Raw genomic sequence first — 15,388 nt, 5'->3', positions numbered from 1 at the left:
AGGGTATTGGTCTGTCAGTTGTCACTGAAACAAGAAGAGAATTTGCAGAAGAGAAGGGAAGAAAGAGAAGGGGGAAGCTACAAGAGCAAAACAGAATAGGATGAAGCATGGGGAAAGCAAAAGGGTGGGATGAGCAAGAGAAATGTCACAGAGTGAGCAGGAGAGAATAGCAGAGGGTAAAGGGAAACTAGAAACCCAGGAAACTGTAGGCAAGATAAAGACAGACTGGCAATTTGAAATTAAAAAGACAAGCTAATGATTCTTGTTGATGATGATGATGAATTGCTCAGAGCAGGGGGGGAGCTGAGACAAAACCAGTAGAGAGAAAGGGTTGTGGGGAAAAAAAAAAGTGTGGGAAAGAATGAAGGAGGAAATCGGAGAGAGATGAACACTGAAAACACAAGGCAAGAAGATGCAACCTTGCAAGCCAGAATTGCATCCATATTCCATGTTCAAACTGTGCCATTTTGAGCCAGGGTCAAGCCTCTATCCCCAAGGTAACATGTTTTCATCTCAGACTCATAAGCCAGCTAAAGGATAAGGGCAGAACCCTTCTAATGGACTCTCCTGAGCTGAGCATGCCTCGTGTGTGCCTGCGTACAGAAAATGTATCGCATTCATCCTGATACCCTCTGAGGGAGAAAATGTGGGATGATAGGGGCTCAAACAGCCCATCTTGTGGGAAATGACATCAGAGGAACAGATCATCTCATTAGCTTGCAGCTTGGGACTTGTGTGATTTTAGCAGGAATAAAGTCCATCTGTGTCTTTTATTCAAACATGTCATTAATATGCCATGCTACTAAACTTCAGTAAATATTATGCAGCCTGACGACTTACTTGGAAGCACTGGCTTAAGCCTGTAGCCAGCTTTTGGCGTACAAATTGTCTAATTTTATAAAAGGTTTAGAGTGTATTAGCTGCTCTGTAGGTTATAATAGAATATTTATGCTGCATACTGTTTAACTTCATCCCTTATGGGAAAGGCCTATTGGATTTAATGGGAGTGAAACCAAGGGAAGTTTTAGAGAACAAGTAAATCTGTTCTAGCATATTAAAGGAGCTGTCTGTTGTTGAAATTAAAGGCCCCGATTCATCAGGTTAAGTGAGCACATGGTGAATTTAAGTGCCATGTGAGTCACTCATCCCTGCCACTCCTTTCCCTTTGGATCATAGAAAAAAAAAAAAACCCTCTACCTCTCATACATTTCCACCCAGATCCCAAATCCTCAGGATTCCTTCTGGACCATTGTCAGGGAATTAATTCCACTGCTTTCTGAACTGGGGCCTCATGGGGTTTTCAGAACCAGTTCTAAAAACTGACAGAACTGGATAAAGACTGTGCTGAGAATCCAGGAGGAAAGTTCCTCCGTCACTGATCCTTCCTTGGAGAGCCATGTTGCTGTCTTCCACTTGTGTGATGATTCACATTACAGGCTGCTGTGCTTGTTCAGCTAGGCATCAAAACTGAGGAGTCAGTCTTCAGTGACAGAACAAAACTGCCAGCCTTTTCAGCAGAGAAGTAACATGGTTCTTGTGTCTCATCTCCTACAGGTGATGAACATCCGCAAAGTCCTGAACAGAGTTGAGAAGCCGCAGGGCCTATATCCCAACTTCCTCAGCCCGGTGACAGGCAACTGGGTGCAGCGTAAGTATCAGTCTGTATTGAGTCCTGCCTGGAGCATTTCAGCCTTTCCGTTATTCTTTAGGAAGAGATAGCAACTGTCAGAGCAGCAAGCCAAGGAAATGTCTTGTCAGGCAGCCTGTTATACATGTGATTAGATAATGCGACTCGATTTGAAAGATGCAATATAATCATCATACACTTATTCCATCAGCCTTGTTTCCAGCTGAGTGTCTCACCTCCAGAACGAGAATTAGAGTCTCTCCTGCACGGGGGGGATAATGGTATGTGGTTCATCACGCAGATATTAGAAATTGGCATACCTCTTTAAGACATTATCCTGCAGTCTTCATATAGCCCATGGGCCTCTTTGGGAGTTGCCCGTGAAGGCTGTGAGCAGAAGCCATATGAGATTTGCTTCCTAAGTATGATGTATCAAATAGGGATCCATCTGGAGAGGCAGTGGGCTTGCAGAGTTGCAGATCCCCCTGGGATCTAGGCGCTCTCCCGTGTGTGTTCGCGTACCTGTCTCTATGGTACCTGCGGCATAGTGCAATGTGGTGCAACAAGGGTGAGGCAGGTGTGTGTGCTTCTCTCTTGTAGCAATGCAGTGCTGGCCAGCAATGAAGAAACAGGCATTGGAACAGATACTGCTCTAAAATGGAAGAGGGAGCAATAGCCAGGGAAGGGCTTGAAGAGCAAGGGGATATTAGAAACAGTGTTCCCAGGGAAAGATTATTTCTTTTCCTCCTTTACCCACTCAGCTGTTTCTTTGCCCAGAGAAGAGACTGTACCCCTCTTTTTGTGCTACCCAAGGGCAAAAGCTTGCTCTCTGGTAGGAGCACGAAAGGCTGCCTCTGCTGGTCTGCCCCAGATCTTTGACCTCAGCTTTCCCCTCTGTTAGAGATTTGCTCATTTTGGCAAGGGATGTTGCTGGATTTCATGTTTCTCTTTCAAAGGAAATAAAAGTTTCTCTTTTAGCAGAAGCTGGTTTTAATCTGTCAGTGGATTACATTTATATTGTTTAAGCAGGTTTGTTTGAGTAATTGCATTGTTTTCTGTCCCTGTGTCTTGCTGCACTTGTTGGCTCTCCTAGATCACTCTAGACCTGTATTAATAGCTCTGATTGTAAGTGACAGGCAGTTGCCTGGCTGCCATCATGAGACATTGGGAGAGCACTAGCTGTGAGCAATCCCTGACCTTTGACTGCCACATCAGCACCAATAATGGTGATTGACAGGGCTTGGCTTGAAAATTGTCCCAACACAGCATCTTGGATAATTCTAGTTGTCCCATTAAACCAGAGCTGTTCTTTGGTGCTGTGAGAAAAGAAGAGAGGCTTCCAAGTTTGTCCAGTTAATTGACTTTCCAAGTTATCCAGTCGCTTTGTTGGTTCATCTTCCCCTCTGCATTTGTCTCTGCAGAGTTATTGCAATATGTTTCACTTGAAAAGTTAATCTCCCATCCCCAGTGTACCCCTGAGATGCCATTTTCTTTAGGCTATTCCCAGCTGGCAGCCACACTCTGTTTTCCCAGACACAAGCATTAATCCTACCTACTCCTTGGTGCTGAGAAGAGATGAAGTTCCAGTCTCTCAGTTCTGTTGTTGCCATAACTGATTGTTACCAAATCTTTGGGAAACTTAAGAGCTGTGCTCTTAATTCAGATGGTTAAAATACTCAGCTTGATACTCGCTGTTAATCTCTTCTGCCACTAATTTAATTCTATTTATATCCACAAATTTGACTTCATTGTACTGACCTGCTCCCACCCTTTGCTGACATATAGAGGGGCTTGTTGCTGGGTCTCAGAGCTTATTAAAAGTAGCATCTGATTAGTTCATTCGGAATAGGGCAATTTATGAAAAAGGACTAGAGATATCCTCTCTCCTAGACTTGCACATCATAAGGGCAGCCCATGGCACAGACTTCTTCCGCCAGTTGCTCATTTTCTGACCTTGTGGTCTGAATCCATATTCCAGTGAGGCAAAATGCTGATCAGCGTCTTCTGCATCTCCGATACTGCTAGTGAGAAATAGATTAGGACTAAAGTAAGGAGGCAGCTGCTGCCTGCTACAGGGATGTTCCCAGTAGGTGCCAGGCTCTCATTTTCTCTCTTGCCATTAAAGCTCTTTGCGGGAAGCTGTTTTTCTTGGAATTGCTGTGATTGTCTTAAAAGGTGCGTCTTCGACCTGGCCGAATGAGCACATCTTCTAATGAAGAGGCAATGCTGTACCTCTTCTGAGTGCAGTTGTTACCTTTAGAGAATTAAAGCACAGTCCCCTGCTGAAATAAAAGATTTGTTTATGCAAAGTGCCTAGGAGGCAAATGCTGGCAAAGTCATGCCATATGGAATGCAATTATGTGCCAGAGCTCCTGCTTTGGTGATTTTATGAATGACATACTTGGGATCACAGAGCTTCTCTTTAAAGACAGACTGCGCAGCCGGTGTTTGTAAATAGTCTGTCCTCTTTTTCTCTGAATTCATACGTCTAATCTCGTTGTTTTGCTGTGGATTATTCTGTGGATCATTAGACACACTGTATCAGGGATATTTGCTCTTCCGGTCAGGAAAATGCGTGGCTGTTGATCTCTCCTGTTGGTAGGATTTAGCACTTAGAATAAGCCTCAGGACTTTACATGTGTACATTGAAAGGGAAAATAAAAATCTGAAAAGCTACTCCAAAAACCCTGCTGCATCTGCTTACGTTTAAAATAAGGAAGCATGCAGATGCAGAGGTAGACACTTTTAATTAATGAGGATGGTTCAGTCCATGGTGGGTAATTTGTCTTGCTCCTATAAAAAGGGGAGTTCTTGGCTGCTTCAAAGAATTAGTGCTGCTTTTCCCCCAGTAGTATAGTTTAAAGATATAAATCCATCCAATAGTTCCCCCCGGGCAGAAACCTGCAGCTGTCATGCCCATTTCACAGTGCAATTCCTTAACATCCTCTTCTCCAGTAAGGTCAAAGCATTGTGTACTCTGAACAGATAGCCTTGAAAATCTGATTTCTCCAGAAGAAGATATTCAGTGCACATCCTTGCACCTGACTTTATCATTTTAATATGCCAACAACCCGAGCCCTCCCCAGGACACAGAGTCCCACCATGAGCCAGGAATACAAATGGCAGGATGTAGAGGTCCCTATAGCAGTCCCTTGCTGGCAGCTCTGTCTGATCCAACATACATTTTCCCTTTCCTGAGGCAGCGAGATGGGACCCAGTGGCTTCACAGAGGTAGAGATCCATCAATACCTGCCGTTGCTCTCAGTTTATTAGGCTGGGATTTATGAGGGTTGCTTCATAAACAGGAAGCATGTTCAAGTTGCAGTATAAGTAACTGTTGCAAAATAAGACCTCTGAATAGTTTTGGTAAGGGATACTGATGCTTTGTAAAATGACAGAACGTTTTTCTTCTGATTGCACTTTCCACCTTTCTTCCTTTTTAAAAAAGAAAATGCTGCAAGCGCTCCCCAGGAAACTGAAAAGAGAGAGGAGAGAACAAGGGCATTAAATAGGACGTGGCTGTTTGCTCTTTGTAAAGTGACTGCTCATTGTATATTATGAACCTGATGTTCTTTTTTGGCTTTCCTATTACAGACCATGTCTCCATTGGGGGGCTTGGGGACAGCTTTTATGAATATCTCATCAAATCTTGGCTGATGTCAGACAAGAAAGACTCTGAAGCTAAAAAGATGTATGACGATGCACTAGAGGTAAGGAATGAGTTTCTGCTCTCTATTTCTTGAGGGAGACTTTGTTCACCAGAATGTTTCAGGCAAAGTTATGTTAGCTCTTTGGGTTTGTTTGGTATTCACTCCCCGCCCTGTCTGCTAAATATCCTGAGATCCTGATTTTCATCCCTTTAGGCAATAGAAAAGCATTTGGTCAAAAAGTCTGCTGGAGGATTGACCTACATTGCTGAATGGAGGGGTGGCATCTTGGATCACAAAATGGGCCACTTGGCTTGCTTCTCCGGGGGCATGATAGCACTTGGAGCCGAACACGCTGGAGAAGGAAGGAAGCGACATTACATGGATCTAGCTGCAGAAATAACAAACACATGTCATGAGTCTTACGCACGCTCAGGTAAACCTGGTGGGCTGCCTAGGAAACACTGGTAGGGGAAAGTCTACAGCCTTAGGAGACTCAGCTCTTGTGTGGCAGAGAATTGCAGCAGGGTGTTTTGTGCTTCAGCAGCATCTTCATCCCTGCATATGACATTCACTTTTCTTCTCTAGGATATCTAGAAGGGAGGGCGGTAACAGCCTTCCTGTTTTATACAACAGACAGCTGGAGCAGAGGGACAGGCAGATGTGAACTGCTGTGGCAGAGCTGGGAAATGAACCCTGAACTGAATCCTAATCCGGCATCCCAATCATAGAGATAGCCTTCTGCCAACAAGGGTAGAGTTTGAGTCTGTCCTTTCACATCCTTGCGCAGACAAAAAGGGGAGATTAATAGTGATTCACTGTAGGATGTCCCACTATATGGAATAGAGCAGCCGAGAAGCCAGAGAGTGTTGGAGACCTGTAGCTGCTGCTACCAAAGTAGTAAAATGACTCTCAACCTCTTCCAGATATCTAAGCAGAGGCTGGCTAAGTCCAGTAGAATTTGTTTCCCTAACCAGTGTGCTTTTCAGTCAGTGCTTTGGGAGAGAAGTGACTGATGAGGAATGAGAGATTGGTTCTCTGCCTGCAGCGCTTTCAGGGAGATAAGCCTGCTCTGGGCACTGCTCCTTTCTTTGTAGGCATCTCTGTAGCTCCTCGGAGCCTGCAGGCAGCAAAGCAGCAGTGTGCTCTCCAGGACCTTGTCAAGCCCATTTGTCTGCACTAACTGTTCCCAAAGATTGTTTCACACCTCAACCACATCAGCAAGCCCATATTGGCAGCTGGCATCCAGCATGTTTGCCTAATAAACTTCAAGCTAAACTAAAATCATATTTGCAAATAACTCTTTTTTTCTAGCACTTACAGAACTGAAACAAGCCACCCGAACTAATAACCCTCTGGCTGTGAGTGCCTGGAGCCAATTTTCACCTTCAGCAATATCCATCAGCATAGAAAGGACAGTAGCAAGCCTGCCCACCTTGGTTACAGAGCTGTCATTTCAGCAAGCTCATTGTTTTGCAGAGAATGGCTGTGCATGTCGCCCTGGCTGTCAGCAAACAATACAGCTAGCAAACACCATAAGCTCCCTGCGCAGACAGGAGGGCCTAGGGAAGGTGTGCAAAATATTTAGAGAAGTTAAATGAATACCTCAAACACAGCCTTGTGGTGAACATGTGGGTGCTGCAAGAGAAACCTGATGTGGCATGATCACAAGCAACCTCTATACTCAGTTTCCCTGTCTCAGATAAGGAGAGGTCCCTATGTTGTAAGCAGGGATCTCAGTGCTAGCTGATACTTGCAAGAGATTGAGATCCTCATGTAAAGGACATTCAGAAAGACCAAGGTACTCTTAATTTTTTGATTGTAAAATATCAGCGAAACGAGTTCAGCTTTTGCCATCATCCTGATGTCCTCTGCTTCAAAGAGGTTGGTTGTGGACCGGAAGAAAAGGCAAAGTAAGTGGTTGCAGGTCCCAGGTACCTCTTCTTACAGCCTCCCTGCCCTGGTGCGGTCATACTGGCTCAATCTGGTGTATTGATCAATTGTGAAACAGAGAAGTTCCTACCTGGGAGCAGTGTACCAATCTCTCTGTGATGGCGAGGTCAGACGCATGGTTAGATTTTCCTTTGAATGTTTTCTCTTTAAGGCGTTAGGGCAGGATCTGCCTCTCTGTTCTTTCTCACCTGGGTCCTGAGGTTAGCTTCAGTGACAAACTCTGCTCTCAGGGTCAGGTGCAGTGCAGTTCCTAGGACCGAATCCCAGCCCCGCAAAAGTCTTAGGACGTGGGAGAGATTTGTACTTGCTTCCTCCACATTCAAATCTGGTCCACACTCAAATCTGGTCCAAATACTTGTTTTGTCAGTCGTATCTACCCTCAGAAACACTTTATCCTCACCTAGATAGTATCCAGAAATATCACAGTATGAGCAAAACCTGGGGAAGGCAGTGAGGAAAGCTCATGCACTTTGTGGAGTTGCCCCTATCTTGATATTAGCTCTGAGGTTGATGTGCTACACAGACATGACTGATCTCCTTGTCTGATCTCATACAAGCCTCAGTTAAATGTCTGATGTCTGAGCAGCATAAAAGCACCTACACAGCCTGTTTGCTTGCTTTCTCCCAAAACTGATCATTACATGTGTGTGATTTTGTCTAGATACCAAACTTGGCCCCGAAGCTTTTCGTTTTGACACTGGAACTGAAGCCATGGCAACCAGACTCAGCGAGCGCTACTATATCCTACGCCCAGAAGTGGTAGAAAGCTACATGTACATGTGGCGACTGACACACGATCCCAAGTACAGGCAGTGGGGCTGGGAGGCTGTGAAGGTATGGTTGGAAAACATGCAGTGATAACTGTTAAAGGCTGCTGGATTCTTATAAGAATCTTTTCTTCAGTCAAGAAAAAGAGCAGAAAGGATTTAAATTGCATTAATCACTAAGACTCATTAGCAGCAGTGCAGAAATATACAGAATAGCTCAATTTAGTGTGGCTTCTCTGCTGATCATGGTAAATATTTTCTTTTCCCTTTTGGTCTATGCTAGAATCAATTAGTCAATCAAAACTGTAGAGGTTTATGGAGAGGAGTGCTGCAGACAGTGAAACCTGCTATTAATGTAACAGTCCTGCATAAAAAGAAGTCAACTTTGTACTTGAAATATGTGGACTGCTCAGAACCACTGGTTTGTAGTTGGTCAGGAAAAAAGAATAAGCCTGGCTTTGCCCTTCATCCTGTCTTCTTCCTGCAAAGACCTCCCAGCCAGCAAGTCCCTCACCTCTGTCTTTCCAGTTTATACAATAGCCAGTTGGCTGCTGCCCCACATACTAGCAGGGACCGCATTTCAGTGGCAGAATTGTCATTCATCTAGTGCCCTGGAAAAGAGGGTCTGCAAACAGCTAGAGTTGCCACTTGAGACCTATTGTTGCTGTGTGTGTAACATCAAGGTCAATCAATCAACTAACTTAGGCAGTCTATGTTTCTCTTGCTATTTCATTAGAACTAGCTTTATTTCTACAGAAATCACCATTCTCTTCAGTGAGAGAAAGAAGCTACTATAAACCTGGAATTTGATTTGTAAAGCTGACTTGCAATGTGACTGATGATGATTAATGAGTTACTCCATGCTATTGTATGTTACTGAGATTTCTTTTCCTTTCTCAGGCCCTGGAAAAACATTGCAGAGTAGAAGCTGGTTTTTCTGGCATCCGAGATGTTTACACCACAACCCCAACCCATGACAACATGCAACAGAGTTTTTTCCTTGCAGAGACTCTGAAGTAAGTCTAGTATCACAGAAGCCCTTCAGAATAGCATAATTCCTGCATCGTCTCTATTGTGAAGTCTTTTATCCTCTGCAGGGCAGATTGGGCAAGATCATAGGTGCTGCAAAGCTTTAGTAACTTCTTCCTGCAGAACCACTGCTGTCATAGGCACTCTCTAGGTTTCTGCTTATGCACTGGATTTAAAGGATTCTTCCTGCAATCCAGAGCTGCTCTAAGTGGGAGGCACAGCTGACCCCTCTGCCAGGTTAATGCTCTGAACAAAGAGGAGGCATGAATATGGCAGGAATGTGCTTCTCAGCTGATCTCATCCTTGGTGCCTTTGCTGGTAGCTTGAGCTAATGTTTGTGGGGTGGCTGAGGGCAGGTGCACATCCCGTTCTGCCACCCTCGCTCCGGGGATGGTAGCATCCAGCAGAAGGGTGAGGCAGGGAACATATCATCATAAACCATGACATCTGAGTCCAGCGGCAGCCCCCATCACAGTCCTGCTGACGGTGGTTTTTTGTGCATGCTCAGAGTCCCATTTGAGCTTCCTATAATCTCCCCTTGTGTCTGTCTTCTCCCCTACACCCCCTGCCCACCCTTGCCTTATGGCTCCAGGTACCTCTATCTTCTGTTCTGTGAAGACGATGTGCTGTCCCTGGACGACTGGGTGTTCAACACAGAAGCTCACCCCCTGCCAGTCAACCACACGAACTTTAAAGCTAAAGCAAGCGTGCAGTAGTGAGGCCATTGCCCAGCACCCTGCTTCTGCAGCGTCGGCGGGTTACTGCATTTCCTTTCCATTAAAGGAATTCGTGTTGTTCCTAAAATGGTATTTTGGGGCACTAGTCCAATTCCGGACAGTATTATATCGGGGAGATGAAACCGTGACATAAGCACCTTCTTTTCCTCTGTGAGGAGCTCTATTAGCCTGAAAATGAGATGTTTATTCTGGGCCATATTGTACACAATTCATAGACATTCCTTTATACAGAGAATTTATATGAAATCCACTGACTTCGCTCTATAGTGGCCAAAGGATTGGAAGTTTGCCATAAAATAGACTTCCCCACACACATGCATACACATCCCTCCTTTCATATTTTTGTTTTGTTTTTGCCTTTTATATACTGTTGGATTTTATTGCCTTTCTAATTAACAGTTTTCAATATACTGTGCTCTCTAGGTGGTGTCAAAATTGTAACTAAATCAAAACCTGTCTGCAAAATTCTTGATCCTGAAGTATTTTTATATCATTTTTCTGTGCTCTTAAATCACATTTACCATACATCACATCTCATTTAACTTTCCTTTATACTTTTTGTGTTTTTCTACTTTTATTTGGAACTAAATGTTATGAGTCACTTGTAATAATTTCACTGCTGTAATAGTCAAATCTGTGGAATGGAATAAAAGTCTTGTAAAATAAAAAGCATGTTTGGGTTGATCCTGCTTTAAAGCCGTGTGTTAGAGACTTGTTACATCATGCTTGGAATGACTAGGTGACAATACTGGTTGATTTCAAGGATGTTTCACAATAGCTGTTGATTCCCAGAGTAATATAGTCAGTGTATGGACAGTAATTCCAGTCTGCACCAGCTCTTTTAAATTGCTTGTTCGCTGTCTGATACAGGTTAGCAGGAGTTCTACCAAACGTTTTATTTTCTAGCAAAAAATAAATAATCCCCAGCTAAGTTTGCTCCTTGATATATACTATTTCTGAAATGAAGTTACAGGAGAGGAAGAAAGGGAAAAAATTGAAGCCAGATTCTTGCATGTACCCTGCTACTGGACTAGCTATTTACCCTGTATGTCCTCGCAGTGACTCTAAGCAGGTGACTGTGTGGAGACGTTCACATACCGCTCCAGTTCTGGCCCTGGCAGCTGTGAGTACCTGCCTAGCAATTCTAGCAACAAGGGCTGGATCCTCATTCAGCATCCTTTCTCCCAGTGGCCTGCAGCAGCTTTTCCTCTGGTCACTGTGAAGCTGCATGGCCCTTGGTGATAGAACATTTTTCTCCATTCTTGTGAAACAATACTTGGTTTATTCAGCAACTTGGGAAGATAACGTTGCTTTGAGCAAGTTGTGAAAACAAAAAAATGTGTTTCTAAATTCATGCCTGTGTAATTCCCCCAGAGAAATAAGGTTGTCAGATGGGGACTTAACATTATCCCAGAGATAAAGATACTGTCTGGTAAGCTTGGCCTAGAGGAATGGTTATTGGTAAATAAACATCTTGGGAGTGAGTTGTCTTATTCAAGAGATTTGGATACTGGGAAGTCAGTTTAGCCCAGAGGATTTTTATAGTGGATTAAGGAAATTCCATAAATAAAAATGTCCTGCTCTTCAAGTAACTCAGAACACTGCCTGGCAAAACTGAAAACCCCCAAATAAACAACATTGCTCTAGCTCCCCTTAGAAGTAGATCCTTGGTGTTGCATTAAAACTCTGCTCTTGTTTTCTCTTCCACATAAGTGTTCAGATATGGTAGTGAGCAAGAATGGTATTAGTAAAATCACTTATGCTTCTGGAAGAAAGCTGCTGCTTTCCTGCAGATCAGTGGCTGCATCACAAATAGGAAGTTTCTTTAGCTGCCCAGCATGCCTGACAACGTAAAGCTTATTGATAAGTTTGCTTACCAAGGCACTCATGTGGAGCTCAGCACCACTCACAAAGAAAGCTGTTGGAAATGACCATGCTTGAAATTCTCCTCTCTTCTAGACCAGAATTCTGCAAATACTTCTGCCTGTGCTCACAGGTATCCAGAGTTATATCTCTGAGGCCAGTGATTAATTTCAGGCATAAAGTTAAGCATGCACGTGTTTAGCAGGAGTAAAGGTTTGTTCTGAGGAGCAGCTTTGTTCCAAGGCCTGGCCCTGGCCCATAACTGGGATTCTTCTGTCCTACAGAAATGCAGGGAATGGGAACATATACCCCTTTGACATCTTAAAATGTATCTGCTCTTTACTCACTCCTCAGCACACCTTGAGCCTCAGATAGATGTTCTTGCTCGAGCAGAGCCCGTGACTCTGGGAGCCTTGTGTGCAGAAGCAAGTGCTGGGATTTCATGTCTCAGATGTTGCTCTCGCCCTGTATACGTCCTGCTTGGTGGCGGGGTGGATGGGGAGGATTTCTTGTGTTTGCCAAGATGGGAATCCTTTTGTTTTTGTACTTTAAGTAGATAAATAAATGGGGTGTTATGTTTGAACCAAAGGTTTGGTTTTAAATGTCTAATGGAAAGGATCTGGAAAGAGTTGTGCCTTGGAGCTGCTTTCCTGTTCACTCTCAGACATGCGGGCCACCAGTGGGAAAACTGCTGTTGATTTATGATGGTTTTTCCACTTTTGACTCACCTTTCCAGGAAATGTGCTCAGCTTAGGTTATCTCTGCCCATTTCCCCTGTTACGTTCAAATTGAGGAACTGTGGTTATTGTGTTAATTTTCACCACCAGAAGTGACCCCATATTATATCACAAGAAATTTCCTGTAAATGAAGTTCTGATAACAGAAAGTTGCATCATGTGATAGAGATGAAAACCAGTAACTCACTGCTTGTAGAAAGGCTGACTGTTGCCTGACCATACAGGAGAAAAGATGTTTGGGAAACTGTATTGAACAGTTTCCCTAACATAAGACAAAACTATCCAGAAAACAAATGCATCTTTTTGTAACCTACACTTCATTTTTACAGCGTTATTAAATTCCCTTGGAATGCTTTCAGCAGAATTGGTTATTGAATTCAAAAGCCTGGCAGTCTTAATATTTTTCCACATACATTTTGATCTGATCTATTTATCTGATTGTTTCAGATGTGATGCATCAAGTGCTGGCTCCCGGCGCTAGCAGTTTCAAAGTTCAGCAGTTACTTCAGGTTGCAATTGGGTCTGTGGCTTCATTCCCCGTAGAGCCCCAAACAGGTACTGTGCTGTAATTAGGAATGTTTTCAGTAAAACACCCCTGCATTGTAAATGCTTTTTTTTAGAGAGCTAGTGAGTGTAAGAACTGTAAGTTACCCACCGAACAGATTACTGTGTACTGAATATGAAAGCTCAAGCTACAAAGGGGAGTTAGGAATCCAAGCCCACGGGAATTCAGTAAGCATTGGCTCTTGCTGTTCTGCTAAATGGTCTAGTTGAAATGTCTCTATCAAACCTCACTTCACCCTGCCCGTTCCTTTTCTGGGACTGACTGTATGTTCTCCATGGCTGCCTGTGACACCCTCTGTCACAGTGCAGCTATTCTTGATCAGGTTACAAGCCCCTCTTCTGCAGTGACCATACCTCTGGTTTTCTTGTCTCCTTCAAAAAGCCACACGAGCCACACGTGAAGCCAGACTTGGATATTCCTTGTTCCTTACTGGTTTCCAGAGGATTTATGTTCTTGGGCCTCTGTCTGGTCAGGACTTGCTTACTCAGTGGGTTTTCTGTTTCCAGGTGCTTTCTCCATTTACAGAGCTCAGATTTTAACGCTGCCTTCCATTACATCATGATCTGTTCAGCTTAAAGCAGGCCAGAGTTTCAGGCTATGGGAAATGGGGCCATCAGTTTAAATGAGGGGAGGATTTCTCCACTCTCGGAACGTGCTGTCCTGGAACACAGACTTGCTGCGTGGTACTCCAGCATCTGGAGAACCCATCTCACTGCAAAAAGGGCTGTTCCAAGCTTTCAATCCCTGGCAGCAATTTCTCTCTAGTTTTCTTATTTTCAGCTGGACTCTTCTGGCTGGCAAAAGGGAAATCTGGGATAGTTTTTCCTGCCAGGTGAATTTTTTTGTGTGTGACTCTTCCTTATTAATTCTCTATCACGTGATAAAGGATTTATTTTGGTATGAACATGCCTGGGTGGGCCACGCAGCAGCTGTCTGGATATTTAAAATTCTTCCTGAGCCCTGTAATCTAATCTCAAGAACTAGCAGTGTAGAGCCAGGAATTGTTGGTATTGTTCTCCTTTGAGAAGGATCAGTTCCCAGCAGATGCCCTGAATTATTTCACCTTTTGTCTTTCATTCTTTTTCCTATCAAGTAATTCATCCATTTGTCATCATTATATGGTAGCTGATGACACTGGAAATGGTTCAGATGTAAAATAAGTCCCTCTGCTTCTTGTCTAAACTGTACCATTTTGGCTGTGATGGCCAGCCTCCATCCAGGAGTCTGCAGGCTTTGTCATTTCTTATCACCTCTTGCTCTTTCTCGTTTCCCAGACACCCGAGTACATTTATCCTGTTTCGAAGCTATCTCATCCTGTTACATTTTGTGCTCCGAAGATACTTGCTAGGATATTTGAGGTAAGTGAAAGCTCTCCACACCTCACTGCCCAACCTAATGAGTCCAGTAAGTTTTAAAGCATATCTGCTTAAGTGGACACCAGCTCATTCACACCTGTCTCTGCTCCCAGACATTATTTCAATGCTCTGTTAATTCAGTTCCTCCCATCTCCTCCCCACTGGTCCAAGCATTCTGCTTCTTTGGCTGATGGGGAGGTAGAGAGCAAGGAGCAGTGGCAGAGTTTCACAAACACTTTCTTCTACAGTGGAGCTGGCATAAGCAGCCTTCTCACATCTGCACAGCCAAGGGAGGATGAACAGCACTGATGTGAGTTACAAATAACCCAGTGGGGGTTTTTTTTGTTGGTAGGCTCCCCAGTCTGTTGTGTTGCCCAAGCTAGCACTGCCCCTGCAAAAGAAATATCAAGGGCTACATGGGCAATCTATAGCAGAGAGGGGAACAGCACCCAAGTCCCAAGCAGAAGGCTGTACCTCCCCTTCACCACCTGAGTCCTGCTCCCTCTGGTCTTGCTTGCCATGGTGTACAAGCAAGCATGGTGGGCTTTCTCTCTTGTCCTGGGAATTGCTTGAAACTCCACATACTCCTGGCCTGTTCTGTCCAAGATTACCAGCCTCTTCCTCCTTCCTTGATGAGGCTGCCACTGCTCTCTTCATGGATCTCAGTCGTGCTCTCCTCATCTCCAGCCAAAATGCTCTAAAACAAAATGATTAGGCAGGCTTAGGAAATAGCAAAAGCTTCAAAGCATTAAATGCTAACGCTTCCTGCTACGCTTTGAGAGATCAAACATTCTGCATCGTTAGCCCTGCAGCAGCAGCAAATGTACTAAATCTTCCTGAGCAATCGGGATTTCGGTGGCAGTGCAGGATTGCATGTAAGGAGGAGCGAGAGACTGAATTTATGGGGAAAGATTAAAATGACTAAGTATATATTTCTTAGCCAAGCCACTGCTTGGGAGCAGTGTGACAACCGTGTAGAAGAATCTGAAGGGCACAAAGAACAAAGAGATGGTGGAATAGTTTGGGGTGACATAAAGGTTTGTGACCAGGAGTGATGGAGGGGAATGACTCAGGGATGATGGAGCTCCAGGAACCATTCGCTCAGTTA

General features: G+C 44.1%; 1 protein-coding gene across 2 annotated transcripts in view; it reads left to right on the top strand.

The window, feature by feature from the left end:
- Positions 1-10,225, top strand: part of MAN1C1 (mannosidase alpha class 1C member 1) — a 65,724-nt gene extending 55,499 nt beyond the window's left edge. The window contains exons 8-13 of one of the 2 annotated variants that reach the window (XM_067311322.1): positions 1,555-1,648; positions 5,222-5,337; positions 5,491-5,710; positions 7,889-8,061; positions 8,895-9,010; positions 9,616-10,225. In XM_067311322.1, coding sequence (XP_067167423.1) covers positions 1,555-1,648; positions 5,222-5,337; positions 5,491-5,710; positions 7,889-8,061; positions 8,895-9,010; positions 9,616-9,739 — 843 coding nt within the window. In that variant the 3' untranslated portion in view covers positions 9,740-10,225. Of the gene's footprint in view, positions 1-1,554; positions 1,649-5,221; positions 5,338-5,490; positions 5,711-6,588; positions 7,188-7,888; positions 8,062-8,894; positions 9,011-9,615 lie in introns of those variants that run through there. The other variant, XR_010886431.1, reaches the window with a different exon arrangement.
- Positions 10,226-15,388: the final 5,163 nt, after the last annotated feature.

Source organism: Apteryx mantelli, chromosome 27 (genome assembly GCF_036417845.1).
Source record: "Apteryx mantelli isolate bAptMan1 chromosome 27, bAptMan1.hap1, whole genome shotgun sequence".
Taxonomy (NCBI): domain Eukaryota; kingdom Metazoa; phylum Chordata; class Aves; order Apterygiformes; family Apterygidae; genus Apteryx; species Apteryx mantelli.
The sequence above is the reverse complement of the archived record's forward strand: the minus strand, read 5'-3'. Positions and strand labels throughout refer to the sequence as shown.